We start from the raw sequence: 25,990 nt of genomic DNA on the forward strand, positions 1-25,990 counted from the left end.
AAGTGAAAACTCCAAAGACAACTGGTTAAATTTAAATGTAATTGCTTAAATCTAGTCTACTTCTCTGCCACCTCCTATTTGACCCACAAAGACGACCAACTAAATTTAGAAAAGAAACAATTTATTCAGCCTAATCCAATAGTAAACAGAAAATAAAGACGTCGGCATTTCATGCACGCTAATTTTGTACTCGCTCGGAGGTCAATCGAAAAAAACAAACCATGAGTTCTAGTCTTTTTTACGTTTCGATCAGGAAACTAATTACCTATCCTTGGATTTCTAATCAAGAGAGAAAAACTTGGACAGGAATTCGAAATTTCAAAGATTACCCTTCCAATTTTCACAAATCCAAAGCCCTGCATTTTCTACATAACTTATTAAAAATTTAAATGGGACACGTTACTTTCAGCACTACAGATCCGTTGATTAAAATCTTAGGCTTGCACATCTTAATGGTGGAGTCGTAGATATAAAAAGGAAATTACAGATGGCGGGATCATAGTTACTTGAGGATAACTACTGGGTTCAGGCAATAAGATCTCCACTTGGATTTGTACTCGCAAAGATAATAGATCCGATGATTAAGCCTGGGTAAGGAAGTGGCGATTGCTCGGGGGTTTCATTAGCTGAGGAGGACGGTGATGGAGCTGCGAAAGCTTAACGAATCTTAGGAGTACGCATCTTAATTGTTATTCTCGAGGGCCGCCATCCGCTCGCGCTCCTTGAGCAGCCGCTCCCGGCTGTCCTGCGGATTCAGCAGCACCTTGACCAGGTGCTCCACCGTCGGCCGCTCGGCGGTGCAGTAGACTTTCAGGCCCTGCGATTCGAGGGCACGCCTGGTGCTCGGCCCGATGGCCACCAGTTTCCATTTGTCCATCGACAACTGGCGGCTGGTGAAGTACTGCTGCGCACAATTGACGCCCGATGGCGAGAAGAAGGCAAGGAATTCGATTGACTCGCCGTAGATCTCCAGCGCCCGCTCCACATTTGCGCCCAATTCGGGATGGCAGCGCGTCTCGTACACCTCGCAGGCATCCACTGAGAAGCCATTCTCGGCCAGCTTGGACAGCAGCGTATCGGTGGCCAGATTGCCGCACGGCAGGAGCAGCGGCAGTGCACGAGATCCATCGAAGGTGTCCACTATATATTCGCCCAATGCCCGGGCATTGCCCGTCTGTTTGCCGTGGGTGAATAGCTGGTCCAAGGTGCTCAGCGCCAGATTGTGGGTCACCTCGCCGACGGCATAGTTATGCAACATCTTCCAACCGCCGGGCAGCTCGCCCAGATTCAGGGATTCAGCCACAGCCTCCACGCAGCGCGGCGATGTGAAAATGATGCCGGCATATTTGTCCGGATTCTGGAGCTTGGCGCGCAGCTCCTCCAGGTTCTTGAAGCCGAAACTCAGCGTGGGCACGAACACCGGATTGAAATCGTGCTTCTCCAGCGTTTCTGCGTACACATCGCTGCTTTCCGACTCCGATTTGAATATAATCACAGTTCGCTGGCGACTCGTCATCTCGCTGCTGGTCACTTTCTCACTTTGCTCTGTCACTCTGGGCTGAATTTTCCGCCTGTCGATTTTCCGCCAGCGCCTTCTTTTTTGAAAATACAAAAATAAATAAATAAGTGGCGATTTTAGTGCACCTGCAGCCTCGTGCTATCTCCTTCTAATCAGCTGTTTTGCCGGCTGTCCGCAGGGCTGCCAGATCGTTGCACTAGCGACATTACTGTGCTGCGAATATTTTAAATAGAACTACATTTTGTTGAACATCTAATTACTGTAAAACAAGCCTAGAAACAATATTTGCACGTACATTCTTACACGCAGAAATATAAATGATTCATAAGTACGTCATCAACTTGTTCAAAGTTATTTTCTCAGATTTGTTATCAGATATTTTTCCGATGAGTCATGAATTTTTACGAATTTCCGGCAAAATACATTTTGTAAGTTCTTTGAATCGCAAAAAAAAAAAAATCGAAAAAGCAAATTACTTTCAGTGCGATTTCAAAGCTTCCTCCAGTTGATATTGTTTTTCAAAATGCTAAAGTTAAATTTTCTTGTGATATTAATTGTCCTAGTTTTGCAAGGATCCTTGGGAAAGCCACTGGATAACGAAATGTGTCTTTCCAATCAGCTTTCGATGATTGATTTAATAAGTGAAATCAATTCCAAATTGGATAGGATTTTGGCCATTCCACACATAGAAAGGGATTTATCCAGTCAACAAATTAAGCTACGCAGCAACATAAAAGCCGAACTGAAAGGCATTCGGAATAAAGTGAAAATCCAATTTCAAATTCCCACCGCCACCACAGTGAAGCCACGGAATTTTGAGCTGATTGGAAAACGATCATTTTATATAGAATTTACTACGAAGAAATCTTGGGCTGATGCGGCAGCTGCATGTCGCGAAATCGGCGGTTTCTTGGCGGCTTTTGAAAATCAAGAGGAACTTAAAGCCATTCAGGGGAGATTAAACTGGTGGTGGTACTGGACGGGCATAAATGATTTGAACACGGAGGAATACGTATCCCTGGCTTCTGGAAAACCATCGGCGGTATATAAAAGGAAGAATGAAACCAACCACATCAAATCCTGCGTTTCGATAACACCAGAATTTGTGCACGAATTTGATTGTAACAGCAAATTTAATTTTATTTGCCAAAGGAATGAAGACACGTAAATAGCATTTACTCCGCCCCCATCTACTGCTAATAAAGAACTTGTAATAATTGTTTTTTCCTAAAAATAAAGTGTGCATTTGAATATAATGAATATAATATAGTAAATATTAAATTATACAAATTTCTGTTCGATTTTTTTTGCCATCTGGCCACTCTGGCTATAGGAACTGTCATCAAAACGGTCATCGGTGCTATCGATATTGCGCACCGGCGGCACGCAACTATCGATAGCGCAATATTGTGAGTTGAGTTGCACGTGTTCCAAATAAAATAGTTCGTTTTATTTGATTGGAGCCATTTATTTAATAACAAAACGGCGCCATGCAGCACGACGATGTGAGTAGCAAGTGGATAAATCGAGGGAGTTAGAGGGCTAATCAGAATTATCAATTTACCAGGTGGTTTGGAGCATCATCAACAAGTCCTTTTGCTCGCACAAAGTGAAGTGAGTTAAATGTGAGCTTATGTCTAAAAATATGTATATTTAATGCAATCTAAACCACGCAGAACCGACACACGCACCTTCTGCCGCCATGAGTACAATCTCACGGGTCTGTGCACCCGGAGAACCTGTCCCCTGGCCAATTCGCAATATGCCACCGTTCGCGAGGAGAAGGGCATCATCTATTTGTTCATCAAAACGGCGGAGAGATCGCACATGCCAAGCAAATTGTGGGAAAGGATCAAGCTGTCCAGAAACTTCGAGAAGGCCATCGAGCAGATCAACGAGAATCTGGTGTTCTGGCCCAAGTACATGATCGCCAAGAATAAGCAACGTTTCCTCAAGATCACCCAGTATCTGATGCGAATGCGCCGGCTAAAGTTGCGTCGTCAGAAGCTCATTGTGCCGCTGTCCACGAAGATCGAGCGGCGGGAGGCGAGGCGCGAGGAGAAGGCCTTGGTGGCCGCCAAAATCGACAATCACATCGAGAAGGCGCTGATGGATCGTCTAAAGCATGGCACCTATCGCGACATCTACAACTTCTCGCAAACCGCATTCAACAAGGCTCTGGAGGCGGAACGCGTGGACGAGGATGAGGAGGACCTCGACGACGAGGACGAGGACGAGCAGCTGGAGCGCGAAATGGAGGTGGACGCCGACGATTCCCGCGAAGCTATCGAAGTCCAGAAATCCCTGCTCGACGAGGAGTTCGTGGAGGCCGATACGGACGATGAGGAGGAGGAGGGAGATGATGACGAGGACGATGACGATGACTACGATAGCGATTCCGGCAAGCGGGAAGAGGTCGAAGTGGGCAGCGATTTCGAGGAGTCCGACGAGGATGACGATCCGGATGCTGATGATATTGAGGTAGTGTTTCTGCTCGTGCAACACCGTTTTTTGGCAGTTTTCTGGAGCATTAAATGTATAAATCGTTACAAAAGAGATTTTGACCATTTTGAGCTAGTCTCTCCGATGATTTACATTATTTGTATAATATTATATTCATTTTTGACAAACAGAAGGTTCTGAGAGCACGCAAATATTTGCAGTTTAAAGCACACGTTATTCTGAAATCCTGCCAGCGAATAGCACCTTCCGAAATTACCATAATTAGAAATAGCAAACGAGTTCTGCCCGCTTAGAGCTTAGAATACAGAGTTGCTGTTGAAGCTTTCGAGCGATCGCCGCTTTTCATTCAGTTGCGGTGGTTCCCATTCAGTGCGCGCAATGTTACAGCTCCAGAAAATTGCCAAAAAAAAGAAATAAATAAAAGAATCCCAAAATTGCAAAACAAACTAAACAAACAATTGAATCGCAAACAGGACACCAAAGTGCCAGCCAAGAAAACCGCCAGCAAATCGAAGAAGGACAAGAAATCGCCGGCCACCAGTCGACGCAGCCGCTCGAAGCCCAAACTGGAGCTGGAGTACGAGTATGAGGTGGAGAAGGAGGCACAGCGGCAGATGCGCCATTAGCCAGGTCCACAATATATTCCCATGCACCCCCACTTAGCTGTTAACGCTTATTGTTTAGCCAACTACATTTGTAACGCCGGTTAAGAATAGTATTTTATATAAAAAATGAAAACTGACAAAAACAAACACCCATCTGGCCAAAAGCGGGCCATTCTGACATTGAAAGTGCGTGAGATGGGCGTCCAGACACACGCGGGGTTAAGCGGCGGCAGTGCAGTATGAAACCAGTTTGAAAAATATTCTATAAAAACTATACACCGTTTTTCACACAGCTGTCGTTATTGCATACCCTGTAAAAGGTGCGGAGTTGCGGGGGAAACGATCTTATTTAAATAGCAGAAATTGGTAGGGATAGGATAATACCTTTTTTTTTGTATTGTAACACATTTCTCTCAATCTATTTAAGCAAACATTGTTTTTTGGGGTTCTAGTTCCTGAACTTCTGTAATAAACTGTACAGCTGCTGTTCTGTAGTCAGAAAAATATGTTTTTAGTAATCCAAACAAGTGGGGAATATATTTGTGCGAACAGTGTGTGATAATGGGGGGAACTATAATCACTATGTTTATTGCCAATTAAAACCTTCTGTGCAACTTCAATAGTAAGCAGCATCCATAAGGTCGGTATGCCGCTGGAAGCAACTATATGTGTACATATGTATTTAACAAAATGCTGTGGCGGAGCTAATTAAATATCGCACGCCAAGTTCAATTCAGCGCAGCCAAGCGATGAAGTTCGTTATCCGATCGTATGGGTTCCTCCTGGCAACCCAAGGTCATTCCGCATCTGCGGCCAAAGGTTCTGTTTTACTTAAAAAGGTCGTAAAAACGCCGCGCAGCCATGGGTGTGAATAATCGGCTTTACTACTGCTGGACGGTTGGGGGGAGGGATATTGGAAACCATTCAGCTGCTTTGTTTAGCTTCGTTGCGATTGAGTGGCAGTTTGCAAATTGCATTCAAGCATCAGAGCATTTTACACTCCATAGATGGAGTGGAGAAACAGTAGTAATGGTTTTACAGACTGGGGGATCTCTCGATATAAATGTATACGTTCAGCATCCTGATGTTTGTTAATTTATTATTCGCAACACTGCAGACTTAAACTAGCACGGCTAACATGCAAAAATACACTTGCCATAGTGTTTACAACAAACAGTACGCTATCGATAAGAACACCTTAACCTGTGGCTGCCGTACAAAACAATGAACAGGGTCCAAAGCACACCCAAGAACACACAGTTGTCAGTTGGGTGTATATACAGTATATATTAGTACGTTTAAAGTAAGTTTTCCATTTCTAAGTTAAACAGTTTATCGTTCTCTTTGTGTTTTGCATTGTGTTATGCTGCAAAAAGTGGTTGTCAGTTGTCATTTGGCGATCTAGTCGAGAACAGCGTTTCCCCCAAATCGATGCTCCTCCACCAACGAGTGTTTCCTGTGTGTGTGGTCATTAATGCTGTTGTTGCTGCACTCGTTGGTGCACATGGATGCCCCACCTTAGCGTGATCGTGTTATTTGGTATCTTCTCGTGCTGTTCCTAGGCATTGGAACTGAAGGCCGCCTGGCGCAGCAGCACATAGATCTTTTCCTTGATCCAGTCCTTGTTGTAGGGCGCATAGGTGTTGGTGCTCTTCTGGTACACCATGCAGCTGATGTCCATCAGCGTGTCGATGAAGTCGAACAGCTGGCTGATGTCGTACGTGATGGTCGGCGTATTCGGATTGCGGCGCTTCAGGTGCTCCTCGTAGATCTTGCACACACCCTCCATGCACTCGTTCACGCTCTCGTAGTCGCAATAGGTACGGGTCTCCGGACGAGCACCCGGCTGAACCAACAAGATAGTATGCGACATGGTGATCTGCAAGGCAAGGAAGGCACATTGATGATATTGCTCTCTATATAAAGTGCATATAAACTGATAGCCCGTATTGCGTAGGAGCTACACGTATTCATTACATTTGATGAGCATCAATTTGAATGAGAGAGAGGTCTTCAGGGCTAAACCTGAATGTTTTTACTAATAGGCTTACTAATTTGCAGAACTACAAATTCTAATTAATTTGCACTTACATCCTTTTTCTTGAGAAGCAAAGTCCTATAGATTCCGAGACTCCAAGTTTATGTTTATTTCGCCAGTTCTGCAAAATCGCATAAATATTTATTAGATTCATAGAAGAATTGAAAAAAATCAAAAAAGAAAGAGAAGGAGTACACGCTCCATGCAACGCAACGCCCCATCTCGCTTGCACTCGCATACATGTCCGTACGTGGGCCAATTGCCCTTTTATTTTCCAATTTGCAGCTGCCAAATGGACTAAGACGGCACTTCCAGCATGAAAATTGTGTAATTTGAGTGGTTAGCGATGTTTGCGGCGGGGAGTGCGTTTATCTACAAGATTGTGCACTTGTTTCTGCCGCTTCAGTTAAACACAAACATTCGGAAGCGCGCACACACACACACACACACATGCACAAGCAGAAGCGGCCGCCGCGTGTGTGTAACTAACTGTATGCGCTCACTTGTTTTCCTTCCTTTTACCAGATTTTTCTCGAATTTTAGGTAATTCTAATGTCTTTCCTTTAGTGTTTCACTTACCCGATCGAATGGGGGACTATATGGACTATGATATTATGCTGATTCGAGGCTGCGATTCGGTAAAATCGGCGCTTGCTTCGTTCTTTTTTATTTTTGCCAGTTTTATCGGTTTTGAAGAGAGGAGTGTGCCTAGAGATGAGCGCTTCCCTGCGTGACTCTTCGTGACAAAATAGTCGAAAGATATCGATAAGTGTTAATATCAAACACCTTATTTGTGATTTTTAAATTACAAATAGAACTGCTTGAAACCGTTAGCGAAATATTATTTATTAAATAATGTCCTTTATTAAATGTCATATGTCACCCATTTAATTCATTATACAATATACAATATTATCGCCCATTTCCATAGTCCACAACTAGTATTCTCAAATTATACGGCCTATTATAATTAAAGTCTATATTTAAATGCATTTTTGAATTTTTAAAGCGTACGGTATTTAATATTAGGTGGAAAGTTATTTTAAATAAACTAAAACTATCGCCCATCGCAATAATATCGCTCTCGCAGCCTTGCCACTTTTCCCACTGCCCAGTGTTGCCAGACAGCGGAAATCGGCGATCGGAGTGGCCACCAGCTGTTTGATCTCAATTGAACCAATTGGAAGAGCGCGGCGTCGCGAGCAGCGCAGTCGTGCGGCGGCAGAGCGATCGGCAAAGAAATCAACAACAAAAAGCTAAATCTCGTCTCAAATTTATTTACGTGTTTTTTGTTTTAGTGAAAAGTGAAGGCGCAGCCGCAGCAGCCCGTATTTCGCGCGTTCCCATTAATTTGTTGTTGTTTTCAATTGTGCAAGTGGCGTTCGTGTCTCTTTTTTTTTCGGTGTTTGTGTGTGTCCTAATTGAAAGAAAATGAAGTGAAAAGAAGCAAATAAATTGGGAAATCGCAGCGTAAACAAATCAAATAATGAATGAAGTAAAGGAGTAGCGAAGCTAAATTACACCAAGCGCTAAAATTAAAGTAAAGCCCAGCGAAAAGGTGAAAAGGGAAAACGGGAAAACCTGTAAATGTAGCACTACCGAGAAGGTAGTGAAATAAGAAAACCCAAAATCCAACCAACGCGACGCACGCGTGTCCAATTTATCGTTTCTGCTTCCTCTTCTTTGTTCTGCGCACACTGATGCACGATCATTCATGTGTTTGTGTGTTGTAGTTGTGTTTATTGTGCATTTTATTTGATTTGTTGCTCATCTGTTATCTCTGAAATTTCAAAATCTCAATGTTCTCGGCGACCAATGGCAAAATCAAGGTAAAAAACGTGCGTTTTTTTTTTAGTTTTCTACAGTGTATCCTTAAGTCCAATAGTATTCATAGTTTGCCTGAAACGCAATTGCAATTGAACATGATCTTAAGTTGAATATTCTATTCTGTTTGCTTATGTTAGTTTTTATTATCATTCTTTTTATATTATATACTTGTGTTCGACTTTAAATATTATGCGATAATTATCAAAATCTTATCTAATGTTTGCTTGAGATTTGTGGCGGTGTATTTGATTTGATACGCAGCTATTACCAAACATATCTACACATTAAATTAGTAAATATTTCAACTGGGCTCACAAAACTACGTTAAAATACAACAAACGCTATGCATAAATGTATATTTACATACATATTTAAAGTTTTTACAGTTTAATACAGCAGTTGTTAAATATTTACAGTTTTATGCAGTTAAATAATACAAATGTTATACATTTTTGATTACATATTTGCAGTTACCCCCGGAGGATGCTGTGCTGGTGACGTCACCGCTGCGCTGCCTCTTCAACGGCCCCTTTCGCGATCTGCACTTCAACGTCACCGATCACCGCATCATTCCCGTGCACGATGTCGTTTTTCTCGACGACTTCGAACGCAACGTGAAGCCTTTGATCTACCGCCCCGTGACGTCAGAGGTCGCTGCCTCTGCCTCTGTCAAAGTCGACGTTGAAGAGGCAGCGTCGGCAGAGGAGGAGCAGCGCAGCTTCATTCCAGTCAGCAGGTGAGTCACATCCAACGTGTGCGACAGAGATGGCAATCAATCGATCGTGGCCTTGAACTTGATTCCATTTTGTTAGCCCCCAATTCCCAATTGGAAGTGAGACAGAGTGGGAGCAAGCCAATTAGAATTTGTAAATGGAGATTTCAAGCTTTTGTAAATGGTGAAATCGATTTCATTTCAGTTATTTGCATTTAATATCAGTTAGCAGTATAATTTTAATTTTAATTTAAAAGTAAATATTGAATTCAGTTAAAAATAATTGCTATGGTTAACAATTAATCACAATTAAAAAGTCACCATTGTCTAGCATCCGCAATAAATTGTCTTGTTTAACGCTCGTTTTTGAAAAGTGTTTGCCTTACGGCACCGATAAAAAATAACATTCTTAACTGATAAGAACGTGGGCGCCCCTGATGTGTTGAAACATCATCGTTTTTATCGTAAGAGTGTGCAAAAACTGTTTATCTATTATCTTTGAGGGTGCGTAGCTAATTTCCCACCGTCCGTCTGGGTAATATACATATTTTAACAGCTAGATAGTTTCATATTTAAAGACACTTAAACAACTTGGTGTGAGTTAATAGAATACCCCAAAAAAATGGTATTTTACAATTCCATTTGTTAAATTAGTTTACCTCGCTGAGCTTGTAATTAAATTTCCAATTGAACTGTATTAATAGGAATTCTAATGTTTTTTTTTTTGCAAGTTTAGATGAAAATATTTTCATTTTTGCCAAAATCCGTTTTTTCGAATTTTGATCATAAAATAATCAGTTTTTTGGTCACAACTTTAAAAATAATTGTCTGAATATGGAATGGTATACCTCATCGCTCTCGTAATTAAATTTCCAATCGAACTGGGTTAAAAAATGCGAACTCGATTTTTTTGCCATTTTTTGCAAATTTTAATGATGTTACCCCTTACAAAAAATGCGAAAATTGACCAAAAATTGAACTTCCCAAAATCGGTCAAAAAGTGATGGGGGTGTTTAGATTTGGTAATTAGCTGCTCAAAACAGTTTATCTTTCATCTTTATGATCATTTTTGGCCAAGTTATGATTAAAATGCCCATTAGAAATATTTCAATTTTTGCCAAAATCCGTTTTTTTCGAATTTCGGTTATAAAATAATCAGTTTTTTTGCCATAACTTTAAAAATAATTGTCTGAATATGGAATGTTATACCTCGTTGCGCTCGTAATTAAATTTCCAATCGAACTGTGTTAAAAAATGGCAATGCTAATTTTTTGCCATTTTTCGCAAATTTTGATGATGTTACCCCTTACAAAAAATGCGAAAATTGACCAAAAATTGAACTTCCCAAAATCGGTCAAAAAGTGATAGGGGTGGTTAGATTTGGTAATTAGCTACTCAAAACAGTTATTCTTTCCTATTTATGATAATTTTTGGTCAAGTTATGATTAAAATGCCCATTAGAAATATTTCAATTTTTGCCAAAATCCGTTTTTTCGAATTTCGGTCATAAAATAATCCGTTTTTTGGACACAACTTTAAAAATAACTGTCTGAATTTGAAATGTTATACCTCGTTGCGATCGTAATTAAATTTCCAATCGAACTGTGTTAAAAAATGGCAATGCTAATTTTTTGCCATTTTTCGCAAATTTTAATGATGTTACCCCTTACAAAAAATTCGAAAATTGACCCAAAAATGAACTTCCCAAAATCCGTCAAAAAGTGATAGGGATCATTAGCACTGGTAATTAGCTGCTCAAAACAGTTACTCTTTAATGTTTATGATCATTTTTAGCCAAGTTATGATTAAAATGCCCATCAAAAATATTTGCATTTTTAGCAAAATCGGTTTTTTCGAATTTTGATCATAAAATAATCAGTTTTTTGGTCACAACTTTAAAAATAATTGTCTGAATATGGAATGGTATACCTCGTCGCGCTCGTAATTAAATTCCCAATTGAACTGTGCTTAAAAATGGGAACTCTATTTTTTTGCCATTTTTTGCAATTTTTAATGATGTTATCCCTTACCGCAAAAAGCGGTTATTCTTTTAGCTGTATGACCATTTTTACCGAAGTAATATAGAAAAAACTTATCGTAACGATGGGATTTTAGACAACAATTCGTTTCTATGATATCTTGTGTAAGAAATCATCTTAAAATGTTTGATCCCTTTGAATTACATACATATGTCTACAGAGTAACGGGTATCTGGTAGTCTACAGTTCTAGCTTTGTTGCTAGGTTTTACGAGTGTTTTGTTTGCTCGTGTTTGTGTTTGTCCACATTTGGCGTAATTGTTTCGCATTCCTATTGGCGGTTATTTTTATTGTGCTACCGCTTTTGGCTGAATTCGTGGATTTGTATTTATGCGTTATTTATTCTGCATTAGGAATTTGCCGCCTCGCAAAACGCACGTTGACTTGGTCGTTGCCTTTTGGCCCAGCATAAAAACTTTATAACCAAACTCGCTGGCGGTCATTCAACTGATAAGAATCATTGTACATCAAAGTTGTGGTGCAAGAAAGGTTAAGTAAAATAAGACACTATGGCTTTTTAAAGGTTTCTATTAAGAAGGTTTCTTTAAGCGGCTAGTTTCCGTGTTTTATTGGCTGAGAAACTGTCAGATAAATAGAGTTAACATCCTAATAATTATTTAGGTATATACACTTTTATAGGCCTTATATATATTATTACGAAAATAACATATTTCTACTGCTCCCTTTAAAGAGCACCACGAATTCGCTGCCATTGAGATTTCTTGATTTTCTTGTTTCTTCCGCGTGCTTTTTGTTTGGTCGCAGATTTTTATTGTGTGCCATTCATTGAAGGTTGTCTGAGTTGACACCTTTTCGGTGCTGCGAGTCTCGTATATATTTCTTATTTCTTATATTTCCTTTTATTTTTTAATTGCCACACTGACCGTCGCCGGCTGCTTTCGTCACAGTTGCCGGCAAAAGTATAGCGCCCTTGGCAATGACCGTCGTCCACATGCTCCGCAAAAAGCAATTTATCACGTTTTTGTTGCTTATTCAAATTTCAAATTATCGTTAGTGCAACGACTTCAATTAAGGCGCACTTAAATAATTGGCAGTTTGACCCCTGGACTGCATTTTTTGTTTGTCAAAGGAGAAGATTTATCGCAAGTCGAAAAAACCGAATTTAAGGCATGTTAATACCCTGCAAGTTGAGCTAATCAGAGATTTTAATTATTCGCTTTGCAGTTTGTCTTGCTGGCAGATTTATAGTGGATTTGTTGAACAAACCGAATATGATTTTTTCGAATTTATTATTCCGATAGCCAAAATATATTTATCGTCGCTTCGCTGATGGATAAATTTCAATGGAGATGTATTTGTGCCACTTAAATGAATTATAATAATTTGTATAAAAAATGTTTATGCCTCGGCTTAAAATGAAATGTTATGTGACAGACCTTAAACAATCACCCCCATATGCAAAACCTTTCCGTATTTTTCGCTTTGTTTATTTTACAACAATATTAAAAACAAATGTTCGGATAAATGCATAAAAAATGTGGATACTCCGCGCCAGTTTTGGTTGGGAAATAATTCAAGAGGCTCCGTGGCATTGAAATGGCTCATTAAATCGGGCTCGTTGCGGGCTTAGCTCATTTAAATTTTTTATGGTTTTATGAGCTGAGTGAAAAACAAATGGGTAAGATGGTACAAAAAGTGGGGAGGGGGGGTCATTTTGCGGAAGCGCAGCCAACCAGCTAAGCCAATAATTGTCAATAATTTCGCTACTGCCAACTTATAATTTAAGGATGCGATAAGAAAAACACGCGAGCTTCGAACAGCCATTAAATAGGGCAACCATGTTCCAGCAAAATGTAATCACAGCATCAAATGGCCAATCAAATGGCCAAATAGCCATCACAGAAAATAGTTTTAATCACAATTTAAGTAATACGAGCACTTGATTACCTCAATTGAGTAAGGCGTTTCCTGCCGACGTGGCGAATTCGGATGTCACCCACTCACCCACCCATCTCCACTGCCAAACTGCCCCACTGCCCCACCTCCATTCCATTTAGCAAAGGTGAGCAGCACGTGCGAAGGGCTTCCTTCCTATCGTCACAATGTCGCCCCCGAAAATCGCTGACCCATTTCAGCATTATTTGCTCCTCTTCGCCTCGTTTTGTTGCCTTTCCAGCGCAGAAATGTGGATAGAAGAAATCGAATGGACAATGAGCAAAATGTTCTTGGAATGACCGTCGAGGTGGTGCCGTGTTATCTTCAATTTATGAAAGCTAATTGATTTGCCGCTCAGTTGGTAACAGAGTGAGAAGTAATTGCAGATATGGACTCCAAATTAGTGAAGAATTCTTTTCAAAGGTGTCTGAAAGTATGCAACAAGAATATGCCAAAAGATGCAATGCTTCATATTGCTGCATACTTTTAGGCACGCTCAAGATTTATGTGCAATCCAAAAGCATAAGATTCAATGGATAAATACGTGGAATTACTTATTACTTACTATCACTTATTAGCGTAAAATGATATGTGCACTAATATTTAGCCATTACTAGAGGGCATTGGATGGGCGAAACTTTGTGGCGCTTCGATTCCGCGCAGACCCTAATTGAATTAGCCATTTGAGACGTGGCCAGCACCTCTGGCTAAGGTCTCGCGATGTGAAGCCCCATCGAGTCTTTGGACTTCTGTGCCAATTGCCAATCGCAGAGAAAGCAACGCGCTTTCATCGCCAATTGCAGTTTCGAGTGCGTTCGGTGCAAGTCTAGCCTGGGTGGCCAACATTAAAGTCAGAACAATTTCGCAGCAGCTTCGAAATCTAGACAGCATTTCGTGTGTGTGACAATTGAATAAACCGATAGCAGCAGTCATATTTTTTTGCAAGTGTTTATTCGATTGGGATTGAAAACTAGAAAACAAAAAAGTCCATACAAAAATCGTTGCAATGCCGGAGCGCAGCATCAGCCAGCGGGATCTCGACGAAATCGAGTTCGAGAGCGACGAGGAGGAGGAGGAACTGGAGCAGGGCGTTGGTCTTTCCACCCGGAGTCGTCGGAATCGCCGCGGTGCCTCTGATTCGCCGGCCACCTCGCGGGCTCAAAATGCCACCAATGGCATGCAAAACCGCGGAAGGGAACGGGAACGGGAGCGGGAAAGGAGTAGGGAGCGTTTTGGTGGCTCCAATGCCGCCGATGAAGCCCGCTTCTATGACGATGAGGAGGGACTGAACGACGAGGGCGAGGACGACAGCGAGGAGGATATCGAAATGCTGGATTAGTGAGTACCACGCATGGGGCTTGCAGTTCCACTCATAATTCGATTAGTTGTGCCAGCTTTTTGGGGGCTTCTTGCCTGGAATTGTGTACAACGCTTCGCTTGGAAATTGTATAAAATCTGCACCGTAATTGGATTTGCTGCATATTAAATACACATTGTTTGGCTGCTTCACAAACTAATAGCATGCCAAGTTCACGGAGATAATTGAATTGATTAGGTCAGCATTAGAAAAGGTCAATTTCATACAATTCGGTAATGCCATCATTAGTACGCAAAATGATGCATTACCACTGGCATAAATGATATCAACTTAGGCAAAGGTCAGCAAGTATTGGTACATTTTCGCAGCAAAATATTTGCATTTCTCGTAATGCAATATAATATACATTTGAAGTTCTGCCTAAGCAAAGTATCAATTTTACTTGCTACTCATGTGTCAACTTTCAGAGTAATTGCAAAAGTTTTGCAGCAGCCCTTAAATTTAAATTGCACTTAATTACGTGTTTTACGGCTTAATACCATAACCTGTTGGCCCTGCACTCTGACCTTTAACCGACTTCTTGCAGCAGACAAGACCATTCAACCGACCGAATTGTTTTGACAGCCCGAAAAGCACTTTTATTATTTTATAGCCTACAAAACGGGGCCGCTGGCATATTGAAATGTTTGAAGTTTTGCGGTTCCGTTTGGCCAGAAACTCAAAATGAATGTCGGCTGCCTCAGTCTGCATGTTTAGAAATTTATAAGCGCAAAAGTCAGAGGCTGAAATCCAAATGGAGGTGGAAAGCTGGCAGAAATAGTGAGCGCGCTAAAATCCATTTCATATTCTGTGAAAACTCTCAAGGCCAACCAGCACAAAATGTGGAGTGGCAAAAAAGAAAAAAAATATATACACAAATATCCATTAAATCTCCCACTTTCTGAGAGTCGAGAGTCGCAGCCCAAAGATACGAATATTGCTACCAAAGCGGCTTTTTCAGTGACAATCGACACTATTAAGATATGCATTTGCGTGGAATGCTACCAATTAAATACACAATTTAAATTTAACAATAAGCAAAAGTACTTTTAAATGCACACCGTAGTATGCAACAATGCGAAATAAAACACAAAGTTGGTTGATTTTCGAAGACATTTTCAAGGCACCTCAATTCAGTTTGATCATCTAACATGTGAGATTATCTCATTCCGCGTTCAGTGCCGAAAGCGCGAATATGTGCGGAATTCGTCACCCCAAATGTTCATCTCTAGGTATTTGCTTGCAGTTCCTATTTCGGCTGCCCCCCGACAATACACCGCTTTTCACATTTTCCCCAACTTTTCCGACCGCCACCACCCCCCGTATCGTCAACGGGATCCCTGTTGTTTCTCGCCTTTTTTGGTCTCACGTTTTTGTCATGCTGTGGGCGCTTAATTAAAATTAATGAAGTACGTTGGCTTTTTATCCTTTTGACGGAGGTGTCAACCATTACCTGGATCACCCCGCCCACACCGCCCAAACCACCCAAACCACCCATTTCACCCACTTTCGCTGGCCTTGAGGGCCTGAAAATATTTACAATGTTTGGTTACATTTCAAGTTAGTTAATTGTGCAGAAAATAGGACAGGCTGCTATCGCTAATGAAGACTGTGCGATCAAAACGAATTGCCTAATGAATAAAAGCGATTTATATGGCATATATTTTCACCGCCTGCTCGAGTTTATTAACCCGCGTTTGCCGTCTCAATTACAATTGGCGGCCATTAATCATTTGTTTGTGAATGCAAATGAAATGGTGAAAGTTTGGTGCCATTCTTGCAGCATAAATTCGCCTTGTGCGATAAGTACAGCAAGGGGTCGACCTTTGACCTGGGCCACGATAACAAAATAAAATATGAACAAACATTTAAGTAAGTGTTTGCCCCGTTTTGCCCCTGGCACTCATCTAACGTCATTGGAGAGCCCATTCCCAAATCCCCGCCTGGCATGCCACAAAAACTCATAAAACATCGTGCAACTTTTCCAGTTGCAAGTGATGTGTGCAACGTGCAACGCTGTTTTTCCGGTTGTCAAAAACTTGCGCAACGACTGGCTTTAATGCCGGGATATTTTCAGCATCTGTTCGGAAGCGGCAGCTTCGCCCCATTGGGATTTTCTGGTTTTGGTCCTGTTGCTGCAATCCTAGGCATGTCCTCAAAATCCTATCCATTCTATGCGTCACAAAACAGGGGCGGAAAAAATCGGACGCAAATATGCCACAAAAGCTGGCGACCAGCAAGGAGCAAGGAAATTTCTGCTCTGCATGTTGCCGGCAAAATTTGTGCTTGCAAATTGTTTAAAACATTCAAGTTCGCATTCAGCATTCGTGCCATACACTTGCCAAATTCTTCTTGGCCCATTTTGCCAACAATTTTTGACGAAGAACGTGCACAAAGGGGAAAGGCGGAGCTCGAAATATTTGTAACAAAATGATGAGGCGTTATTTTATGCTACGCACATGCGTTTTCTAGTGCTCAAATATTTATTGAGCAGCATTCCCTTGCAGTACACTTAATTAAATTGAAAAATGTAATTGCATTTTCAATTTATAATTTCGTTGATATTTAGCTGTCCAACTTTAGTTCAATTAATTACACTGCACATGTTTATTTTACATTTCTGCGACCATGTCAAGCAATTATACCCTCACTTTTCGGTCAGGGTATGCCGAGTAGTTATGAATATGCCTTATCCCCGTGCATTCTACGTCACCCACACTTGCGTGCGCTTCGACAGTATCTCTCTCTCTCTGTGTGTGTGTGTGGTGTGTCTGTGAGTATCTGTGAGCTTGCTTTTATTGCCGTCATTCGCTGGGCCTTTTTTGGTGGGTGAAGGGGGAGGGCGAGGGGGAGGGGCTTGCGTAGTTGACGTCGCTCGAATCGCGCATTTTAGTGGCTTTCAGAAGTATGCGATGCCCGTGGCGTCGTTTTAGCCAGAGGAGAAGCAAGGTTGCCAAGCTGTTATGCTTATTACACACGCTCACACAGGACTCCACTCCATTCCAGTCCGCACTATCCCCATTTGGAGATAAACCCCCAAAGTGCACCTATAAAGCAACTCGACACATTCACCGAATAGCATTTTTTTGGTCTAACGCTGCAAATTGTCCAACGGCACAGAGCTGCAAAAATTAAACTATGGGTGCCGCGACATGTGAAATGTGACCCAGCCACTTTAAAATCGAATGGATAAACCCAGCTGTGGGATTTTCAAGTGCAGTCGTCGGTCAAGTATTAAGCCACAAATATTTATGCTCATGCTACTATGAACTCGGAATCCGATCGCTTGAGTTATAAGCTTCAAAAGTGCAGTTTGGGTCACCTTTTTTGGCACGCAGCAAAAAGTGCATACACTTTCAAATGAAAATGGAATCCAATGGTACAAAGTATGATTTACAAAAAAAAGAGAGCAGTGCCGTGGCCTAATTTTAGCTTGTACTTCGTCTTTTCAATGGTTAGATACCCTTTATTCAAGACTAGGCACACAAAGCCATAACCCATCTACTTTAATATTGATTTTCCCGTTTTATTATCCTCATATTTAACCAGTTTTTTCAACCTTATTTTCTCTTTTCTCGTTGCAGTGATACGTGAGTACAGCCAAAATTTTTACGAACCTGTCGTTAAGCAGCCTGAAAACAAAAGGCGACTGGCGAAAATATCTGCGCACGTACATTAAACCACAAACACTCACATTACATCAGGTATTTACCATTCGGACAAGATTAATGCAGCGTAATGCGTTTGTGATATACGTTTTTACTTGCCAACTTTATTGCCGGATTTAACGACTTCAAAATCCAATGCTCGCAATCCGATGCTCGAAACAAAGTTACAAAAAATTGACTTGACCACTTGGTTATTCTCTTTTTGCGGGTGATTAACAAAGCATTATGCAAATCGGTTGGGATTTTGTGATTATTAAATTCAAACTAAAATCAATTGCACTATTAAACGGATAACATAACGCAAAAAGAGTTGTGGCTTGTATGAATAAATGATTCTGTGGCGCATTAAAAACTAATTTGTAATGCTTTCTTAATTACGTTACTGTAATTGAATTCTGCAACGCAGATTATTTAATTATACTTACTTTACTCCTTCTATCGCCGTAACAACCAAACGGATGTTTACTGTTGTTATGAATGCATTTTTCTAAGCTTCAATACGGGTTATGTGCAAAATGCGAGTGCTGAAATGTTTCGACTGGCACTTTGAGTTTGTTCAATGTCACAGACAAATCATCCTATTTGTCCTTCCTCGCCTGTTAATGCTCCACTTGCCCCATACCACCCACACCCTCCGCCTTCACCTTTCACCACTCCCCTTTCACCTTTGAGCATTCGCAACCCGCGGTAATCGCAGGCAGCGGTCGGACATGTATTCGTTTTGACAACCTTCCCACCTGGCACGAAGTTTTGTCTGTCAACCATTGTAATCATATTTCCAACAGCAGTTAACCGGGGCATGAAGGCGAATTGTGTGGCAAGCGGGGAGCGAGCACGTTCTGTGCCGCAAGGAAATTTAACAGGAACCAATTCGAGATTCTACCTATTGAGACGGCATTAAAGCGCTGCAAGTTGCACGCGCAGTATGGATCACAGTTTTTGTTAATGATGAATTGAATGCGGATATTAGAGCTTGGGATAAACATGCCCATAAACCGCTTCAAAGCCTCGATGCTGGCAATCTTCACAACATTTCAATCAAAAATGCTCAATCAATAATTACAATTACGCCATCTCGTGGCCTCTCCCCTGGATTTTTGAACCCCTTGATGTTCCAACGCACATATTTCCCTTGCTCACATTTTCGGATTTGTTTGTTGTATAATATGATGGCTTTCTATGCGCGTTACGCATACGCCCTGTTGACGCCTCCCGCTTTTGCCCCTGCAAACAAACGCCATTGTGCGCAAAATGAAGGAAATCAGGGAATGAGTGAATGAGTGAATGATTGAATGGGAACGGGTGCCGATGAAGAAGTGGATTGTGCTCTTATGAGCGGGAATGAAGGAGCATTTCGGGCCATATCCTTACAAAAGAACAACAATGAACTAAGGGCTTGCTTGGCGGTGGTGAAAATGTGAAATTGATATTGATATTATGCAATGTTGTCCCGCAATGAATCGAATCGACTCGAATCGACTCGAATCGACTCGACTCGAATCGGAGCGAAACGAAACAAAAACCCAACGATGAGAGTTGATTTTACGAGCCTTAAACATGACACTGAAATGAACTTTTTAAAGTGGGTTCTTCGGCCAAGTGGATGTGGATGTGTTTGCGCGGCGAATGCATACGCGGAATTTTACGACAGTTTGTTAGCGGATTCATTGGGACTCGTATGCTGCGAATTCGCATCCACATTCAAATGCGAATGGCCAGGACAATGGATAGGATCGGATTGGATCGGATCAAAACGAATCGGACACCATTTCCGCTGTCATCGAGACCGTAGATACATCCGTCAGCAGGGGCGCAGTGAAAAAGGGGTAGAAAAAGGGGCTCCAAGTTATCAGCTTCAACTGTGGTATTAAACTGGTATAACTGGCTTTAAATTATATTGTTGCATGCGCGAAAAAGAGCGAATTTGCTGAATACTTTTTCAACGTCTCTTGCAGTTTGGCTACTGACATTTGACATCCGCCAACCGTTTTGGTCTGCTGTTTTCTCATAAGTGCATAGCCGAATTCATTGCGGCAATAATACTGTCGAAAAATATACAAAAATTGCTTCTTGTGAAATACATTTTTAAATTGCTATAACGATCAAATAGTAAGTTTAATCTTTGAGTGGCAATATATATAAATATATGTTTACCTATAACGTAGGGTAAGCTTGCAGTCAATCACTCTTCAATCCATGCTAGAGAAATAACTTTACATTGAAAGTGGATTAACAAATAAAAGAGGAAATCCAAATTCGGTTGACACTTATCAGGATATTGTTTTGTCTGCAGTTTTAGGCTGCAATCTGCTTGGACAGATCCCGTGGAAAATGCCATCGGAATGATGGCGGCGTTGATTTAATTTTCTCTTTGTCCAATCGACCGGCATTGTTGCCCATTTCGTTTTGCAATGCCGGACATGTTGGCCTTCTAATTTGCAATCGGATTGAGTTGCCCCTCGCCATTCATAACACCCATAAATATGCTGATTCTGCTGTGCTGCAAGGCTAAAATTTAATTTCGACTGTGTGTAAGTCGCTGCTCCTTCCGCCTGTCTTCGCTGTTTGTTTGTTAATAATGTAAGCGTTTTAATATTTAATATTGCGCATACGACATGTTGCGCCAATTTTTTTTGGTGCTGACATTTAAATGAATTTTCAATAATTTCGCTGTCGGTTTTTTGGCAGCCGATAGAGTTGCTGTTGCTGTTGCTGTTGCCGTTGCCGTTGCGTTGGAAAAGCACCACCAACAAGCACTTAACGCCTAGAAAGGACCTTCACACCAGCACCCGCATCCACAAGGATATCACGCCCATTCCATTTTCGGGGGCGCAACCTACTGGCGAAAATGCCATTTGTGCAAATCTAATAAACAGCGAACCGCATTAAATTTGACAGTGAGGTGTGGGATTTTCAGGGCAGAATGGATATGTATATATATATTATAAATATATATACGTTTGCGTTCAGGGGGAATCGTGTCTCTGGGAAAACGTGTCAATCGAGTGGCGTTTTGGGAAAGTGGGCGGGGATGCGTCCTGGTGGGCGCTACAATGTCCCAACTTTCATTACAGCATCCGCAAAGAATCCTTTGGCCAAATCATTATTGGGTAAATCACTTGATACCGTGCTGAAATATTTGCAGTTTTCAAAATGAAACTTTATTAAATCTTTGCATACCTATTGATATTTAAATATTAAGAGACATATCAATATTATTATTTATACATCAATGCAGAAAATGTGCTTTAGCGTTCGTAAATTTTCTTATTTTCCGATACACTATGCAACCTTAAAATATGTGCCAAACTGATTTATTATCATATACTCCACGAGAATGTCGCATCTTGTGGCATAAATCACAACTGCCCCATGTCCGTGGCCGAAAGCTGCCAAAGACACCCGAGAGAAGTGGGAAAAAATAAGAAAATACTGCTTCTCCTTCGTGTTTCTTTAAAATCCCTAGCTAACTGGTGAATGTATGACACATTTCGCCTTTGGGATTTGCAGGCGAAGGACGCGTTTCGCTTTCGCTTTCGTTTTGGCATCCACCGCTTGCCATTTTCCGTTGGCATGTAGTTTAGGCCAAATTAACATATCACACAGGCCGCAGCGTCCTTGGGTCCTCTGCACCTTCTCCGCTTCACTTGCCACTTTGAGACGCGTCCTCATGGCCTCACAGTCAGTATTTGTCATACAGTCGCGGCCAAGCCATCAGTGCCTGTGACGCTGGCTATGCCTTGGCTACCCATTTTCCACATTCAATATCTCAGCATTTGTTTGGTATTGCATATATAACGTACGTTTCGACCTACTTTTGCGACCGCCATTGTACAATCCAAATAGGCCCAGGCGATGGGCCATTGACTGCCAGCCATTTGGATGGCGTTGCAGTCAAGTTCTGTGAGACTTCGTTCTCCTTTCTGGTCGTCATGGTTCATATCGCGGTTTTGACGCTGTCTCTGAAATATTCTGAATGTCATGCGGGGACCCACAAAAGGTGAACCAATTCTCGCAAAATTGTCTGTGAAAAAACGATGAATCTCGATTGGCCTTTTGTGCGAACAGCAACATTAAAAGTTTGAAGATCTTTAAAAGGCTTCTGCATACGCAATGCAAGCATTACGGCAGTAATTCAAATAAAATATACATAATTTTCACCTTAAAATATTATTTAGTTACCCACATTTTACAAGCGTTCTTCGTTCTTCGATAAGCAGTTTAACTTCATGCTGTAAGTACATAGAGTTCTCATTCCAGGAATTTAGCCTCTTATGTGGGAAAGTGCATTTGTATGTACGATGCGAATGGTTATATACATATGTGCTGCACACTTGAGTCCACGCATTCAGCCATTTCATTTCGACATACAACGATAAGCAGGACGAAGTTTGCAACTTGCAATTCCTGGAATTCCTCGACTGTTCCTTTGTTCTAATCAATGTCCGATTGAGTGCAGATGTGTGCACTTGAAAAACCCTGTACATAGGTATATACAAATATCAACATAAAGTGTGCTGAAGAATTACAAAAATAGCTGCCTAAAATAATCGAAATCGAGTGCTTAAGAGCTCGCCTATATATTTTTATTTTTTGAAGCTACTACTCAAGAAAATAGAAGAAAAAGCCAATCCGATTTGGACGTTCAGTCTCAGCACTCAATGTTGCTCCTTTTAATCGCATTTTTTTTGTGAAAATTATTCATTGTTCTCGTTGAATGCAGGTAATAATTTTTTGTTTTGTATTATCCTCCATGGACATTTGTTTTTTGCTTCCATTGGGCCGGGGAACCCCCGCCTGGGTTTTCTTTCTGATTTGTTTGATTGCTGTTGCTGATGATGTTGTTGTTGTTGTTGTTGTTGGTGGTGGTGGTGGTGGTGGTGTTGGTGGTGCACTTGCTGGTACGATACGAGTGGCAGACAATAAAGAGCATTTCATTTGAATAATGCGAAAACATTTTGCTAGACGCCCGCTGCCATTGTCTAGCAGCCCATAATTTCCCCCAAACGCCAACCAACCGACGCTGCCTGTGCTCTTTAAACTGCTCAACTGACATGCCGATTGCTTTTGTCTGCACACCTATATCTGTCAAACACACCTCCGTACACTCGAGTCTGATTGCCCCTTGATGGACAGGACAGTTCAGTTCAGTTCAGCTCAGTTCAGTTCAGTTCGGTTCGGTTCTGGGGAGGCAGAGGGTATATATTTGGTCATCGGTAATCGCCGATGGGTCGATACCGCTTCACAGTCCGGTGTCCTGGCGATATGTTCTCCTTAGACTGAGGCGTTCAAATTGCACTGCATCACAAAGCTGGTATCGGTATTATCGATAGGTTTGATTGTTGGTTATCGATCGACTTGAAATATTAACGAAATATACCAAACTTGATTACATTCTCATTTATGTGTCTAGATTTGCCGCCAATTGAATTGACAGGGTACTAACACAAACGATTGGTTCGATCAATATAGTTCTGGTATTTAGATCATCACATTACAATTAGGTATCGATTATCCATGCAGACGCAACGCTGACCAATTTCCTTAAAACTATTCCAATTAGCGGTGATTGCAGCGCACTTATTGATGGACAGCTCGTAGATGCCTTTTTCAAATATGGTTGCCTTATTTCTCTAGCTTTGAACCAATTTGAAGACCTCCTTGTGCCCTCCGTTTTCTGGCGTTCTTCCACTGCAGTTGTGCGCCGTTTTGGAGCCCAAACTTTGATGTGCCCCGCCTGAAAGTATGCCACATTGCCCGTGACGAGAAGATTATTGCTATTGTCGTATCAATTGGTAGCATTTACATGCGGCACGTTTCTCTGGTTGTTGCTGAATAAATCACAGCCCATACAGACATGTTCCTATGAATAATTTGTGGACTGTATTGCTTTTGTGCAATGCAGTCGCCGTTCGTAATTGCTTTAGAAAAAACATGTTTTTGGGTCACCAGCAATTGCAGCATAATCGATTAAATTAGTAAACAAATTAATACACATTTCCTTGGTCGATTGGCGACTGGTGTTAGACGTTTATCATTAATTAAGTCGCTATTTGGCAACTAAGTGGTGTTTGATTGTGTTTGGGTTAGTGGCATTAAGTCATTGATATTTTTTAAATTACATTTTTAAATAATAAATAAAGACAAAGATCGTTGGAACCGTTCAATTTTATTAAGGTGTACCACAAAAAATTGGTTTTAAGCCAACGAATTTAATTTGAAAAAAATGGAAAAAAAAGTGCTCTATTAAACACCCTTTTCCAGGGTATCTCGCATAGCCCTGAGCATTTCGGGCAGCATTCCCACATGGCTATCCACGCAGTTGCTGGAGCAACGTTCCAAGCTATATGCAGATCCATGGATTCGGCACTGCTGGATGCACTTCTCCAAACGATTCTCAAAGTCTGATATCCCCTGCTGCACGAAGCAGCGGGCTCTTGTCAAACGGATCTGGCACCGGTCCACGCACCGCTCCACCGCCTCCGCATTCGCATCCGCATCCGCACAACAGGCGGTCGCACAGGTGTGCATCTCGATCTGCAGCTTGCGCAGATAGTCCCGATCCAGATCCTCCATGGCGGTCAGGATTGCGTTGTCAACGCGTTCGCGCTGCTCCTCCGAACTCGATTGGTCGCAATCCATCTTGTTGTTAGTATTAATTATTGTATGGAAAATATGAAAGTCGGTTGGGATTTTCGTTTGATAGTTTTGTGACTGCTTTATTTGTGTTAAGGAAAAACCCCATGCCACTGTGATATCATGATTTCAAATTAATAGTTGCTTTTCGTAAGCGAGTACCTCTTCACAGATTTCTAATATATCTATTATATATTCTATTATATCATCAGGAAATGAGACTCTTAAGTTCGCTGTGTTGTTATGGATTTTCTTGGGTTTTACCTACACAGAAGTCACGGTTTCGACATAAATCAGTGTGTAGCTATCTCTAATAGAATTTAAGCTAATTTGTTTTTGCCGATAAGTGCACTACTGAAAGTGTATATAAGTAGAAGTGGAACAACACTCACTTGCACAAATTTTAAAAATGAAGTATTTGCATATCTTGGGACTCTTGGTCTTTTTGGCCGCTTCTGGATCGACTTTCGATCGCGATAAGCAATTCTACGGGATTTCTAAGGAGCATTTCGGGCAGCTGACGATTCCGGAACAAAAACCTGCGCCTGTGGAACTTTTGCAGCACAAGATATCCTTCTCCCAATCCAAACGTCAGTCCTTCACAGCATTTGATTTGCGTGTGATACGTTTACTACGTAAATTGGGGTTATTGAATATCAATGCTGATCAACTGCTGGATACTCTCGAAAAGGACAAGAATCAAACACGACTTTCATGAAGATTTCTTTGAATTCATTTTTATGGAAAAAACTTGGAATTGAAAAATGTAATTTTTACCATCGACCCGATAATATTAACGATTATACCGATCACAAGCTAGTAAATGAGCTATCAAAATGCCGTAAAATGATTTATTTAAATTGATTGCTAATAGCTAACAATGCTTGGATTATTTTAATCTCTCACTTCCTCACTTCCTCCCTCCCCCTCGCCATCCCTCCTCCGATAATTATCGATAGTTTTGGGCACTTCTGTTGGCCCAACTTAAAACACCGCACAAATGATTGCCATAAATTTGATGGCAACAAACAACGACAACAACGAGTAGCGCTGCCGCCCGCGCTTTCTCCGCAGTTCTCGGCATTTCTCCGCTCCTCTCTCCACTCAGTTATGTGCCAACTGTTGAGTTTCCTTCCGCTTCCGAATGCGAGCGCGAAAGAGAGAGAGAGAGAGAGAGCGAGAGGGAGAGGGCGTGGGTCTGAGATGGGGCGAGCGGGAGAGTGTAGGCGGT

The 25,990-nt window shown here is 41.5% G+C and overlaps 6 protein-coding genes across 7 annotated transcripts in view; 3 read left to right on the forward strand and 3 right to left on the reverse strand.

The window, feature by feature from the left end:
• Positions 1–100: 100 nt before the first annotated feature.
• Positions 101–1,683, reverse strand: LOC6549940 (uroporphyrinogen-III synthase). The gene has a single exon (XM_001977362.3). It carries the CDS (start codon positions 1,514–1,516, stop codon positions 683–685), a length of 834 nt encoding a protein of 277 aa, XP_001977398.1. The 5' UTR covers positions 1,517–1,683; the 3' UTR covers positions 101–682.
• Positions 1,684–2,864: 1,181 nt separating this feature from the next.
• Positions 2,865–4,734, forward strand: LOC6549939 (protein MAK16 homolog A). Its single transcript, XM_001977361.3, has 4 exons — positions 2,865–3,024; positions 3,087–3,133; positions 3,196–4,000; positions 4,456–4,734. The coding sequence occupies exons 1-4, from the start codon at positions 3,010–3,012 to the stop codon at positions 4,606–4,608; spliced, it is 1,020 nt and encodes a 339-aa protein (XP_001977397.1). The 5' UTR covers positions 2,865–3,009; the 3' UTR covers positions 4,609–4,734.
• Positions 4,735–5,854: 1,120 nt separating this feature from the next.
• On the reverse strand, positions 5,855–7,379 carry LOC6549866 (protein enhancer of rudimentary). Its single transcript, XM_001977360.3, has 3 exons — positions 7,205–7,379; positions 6,679–6,746; positions 5,855–6,466 (listed from the first exon to the last, which is right to left on the reverse strand). The coding sequence occupies exon 3, from the start codon at positions 6,458–6,460 to the stop codon at positions 6,146–6,148; it is 315 nt and encodes a 104-aa protein (XP_001977396.1). The 5' UTR covers positions 6,461–6,466; positions 6,679–6,746; positions 7,205–7,379; the 3' UTR covers positions 5,855–6,145.
• A 361-nt stretch (positions 7,380–7,740) lies between these two features.
• The window catches only part of LOC6549859 (eye-specific diacylglycerol kinase), a 105,885-nt gene continuing 87,635 nt past the window's right edge, over positions 7,741–25,990 (forward strand). For both annotated transcript variants that reach the window (XM_026982702.1, XM_026982703.1), the window contains exons 1-3: positions 7,741–8,454; positions 8,923–9,188; positions 18,040–18,045. In XM_026982702.1, the coding sequence (XP_026838503.1) occupies positions 8,425–8,454; positions 8,923–9,188; positions 18,040–18,045 (302 nt within the window). In that variant the 5' untranslated portion in view covers positions 7,741–8,424. The remainder of the gene's footprint in view (positions 8,455–8,922; positions 9,189–18,039; positions 18,046–25,990) is intronic.
• LOC6549863 (protein FAM136A) lies at positions 24,291–24,861 on the reverse strand. The gene has a single exon (XM_001977357.3). It carries the CDS (start codon positions 24,763–24,765, stop codon positions 24,370–24,372), a length of 396 nt encoding a protein of 131 aa, XP_001977393.1. The 5' UTR covers positions 24,766–24,861; the 3' UTR covers positions 24,291–24,369.
• On the forward strand, positions 25,114–25,544 carry LOC26526332. The gene has a single exon (XM_015155965.2). It carries the CDS (start codon positions 25,169–25,171, stop codon positions 25,475–25,477), a length of 309 nt encoding a protein of 102 aa, XP_015011451.1. The 5' UTR covers positions 25,114–25,168; the 3' UTR covers positions 25,478–25,544.

Source organism: Drosophila erecta, unplaced genomic scaffold (genome assembly GCF_003286155.1).
Source record: "Drosophila erecta strain 14021-0224.00,06,07 unplaced genomic scaffold, DereRS2 tig00000152-arrow-arrow-pilon, whole genome shotgun sequence".
NCBI classification, from domain to species: domain Eukaryota; kingdom Metazoa; phylum Arthropoda; class Insecta; order Diptera; family Drosophilidae; genus Drosophila; species Drosophila erecta.

Bases quoted from the DNA above. Each gene is read 5' to 3' on its own strand.
- LOC26526332 (XM_015155965.2), top strand. From the start codon at position 25,169: ATGAAGTATTTGCATATCTTGGGACTCTTGGTCTTTTTGGCCGCTTCT.
- LOC6549940 (XM_001977362.3), bottom strand. From the start codon at position 1,516: ATGACGAGTCGCCAGCGAACTGTGATTATATTCAAATCGGAGTCGGAA.
- LOC6549939 (XM_001977361.3), top strand. The intron at 3,134-3,195 runs GTGAGTTAAATG...TAAACCACGCAG, and splicing joins TTTTGCTCGCACAAAGTGAA to AACCGACACACGCACCTTCT. The intron at 4,001-4,455 runs GTAGTGTTTCTG...AATCGCAAACAG, and splicing joins CGGATGCTGATGATATTGAG to GACACCAAAGTGCCAGCCAA.
- LOC6549863 (XM_001977357.3), bottom strand. From the start codon at position 24,765: ATGGATTGCGACCAATCGAGTTCGGAGGAGCAGCGCGAACGCGTTGAC.
- LOC6549866 (XM_001977360.3), bottom strand. From the start codon at position 6,460: ATGTCGCATACTATCTTGTTGGTTCAGCCGGGTGCTCGTCCGGAGACC.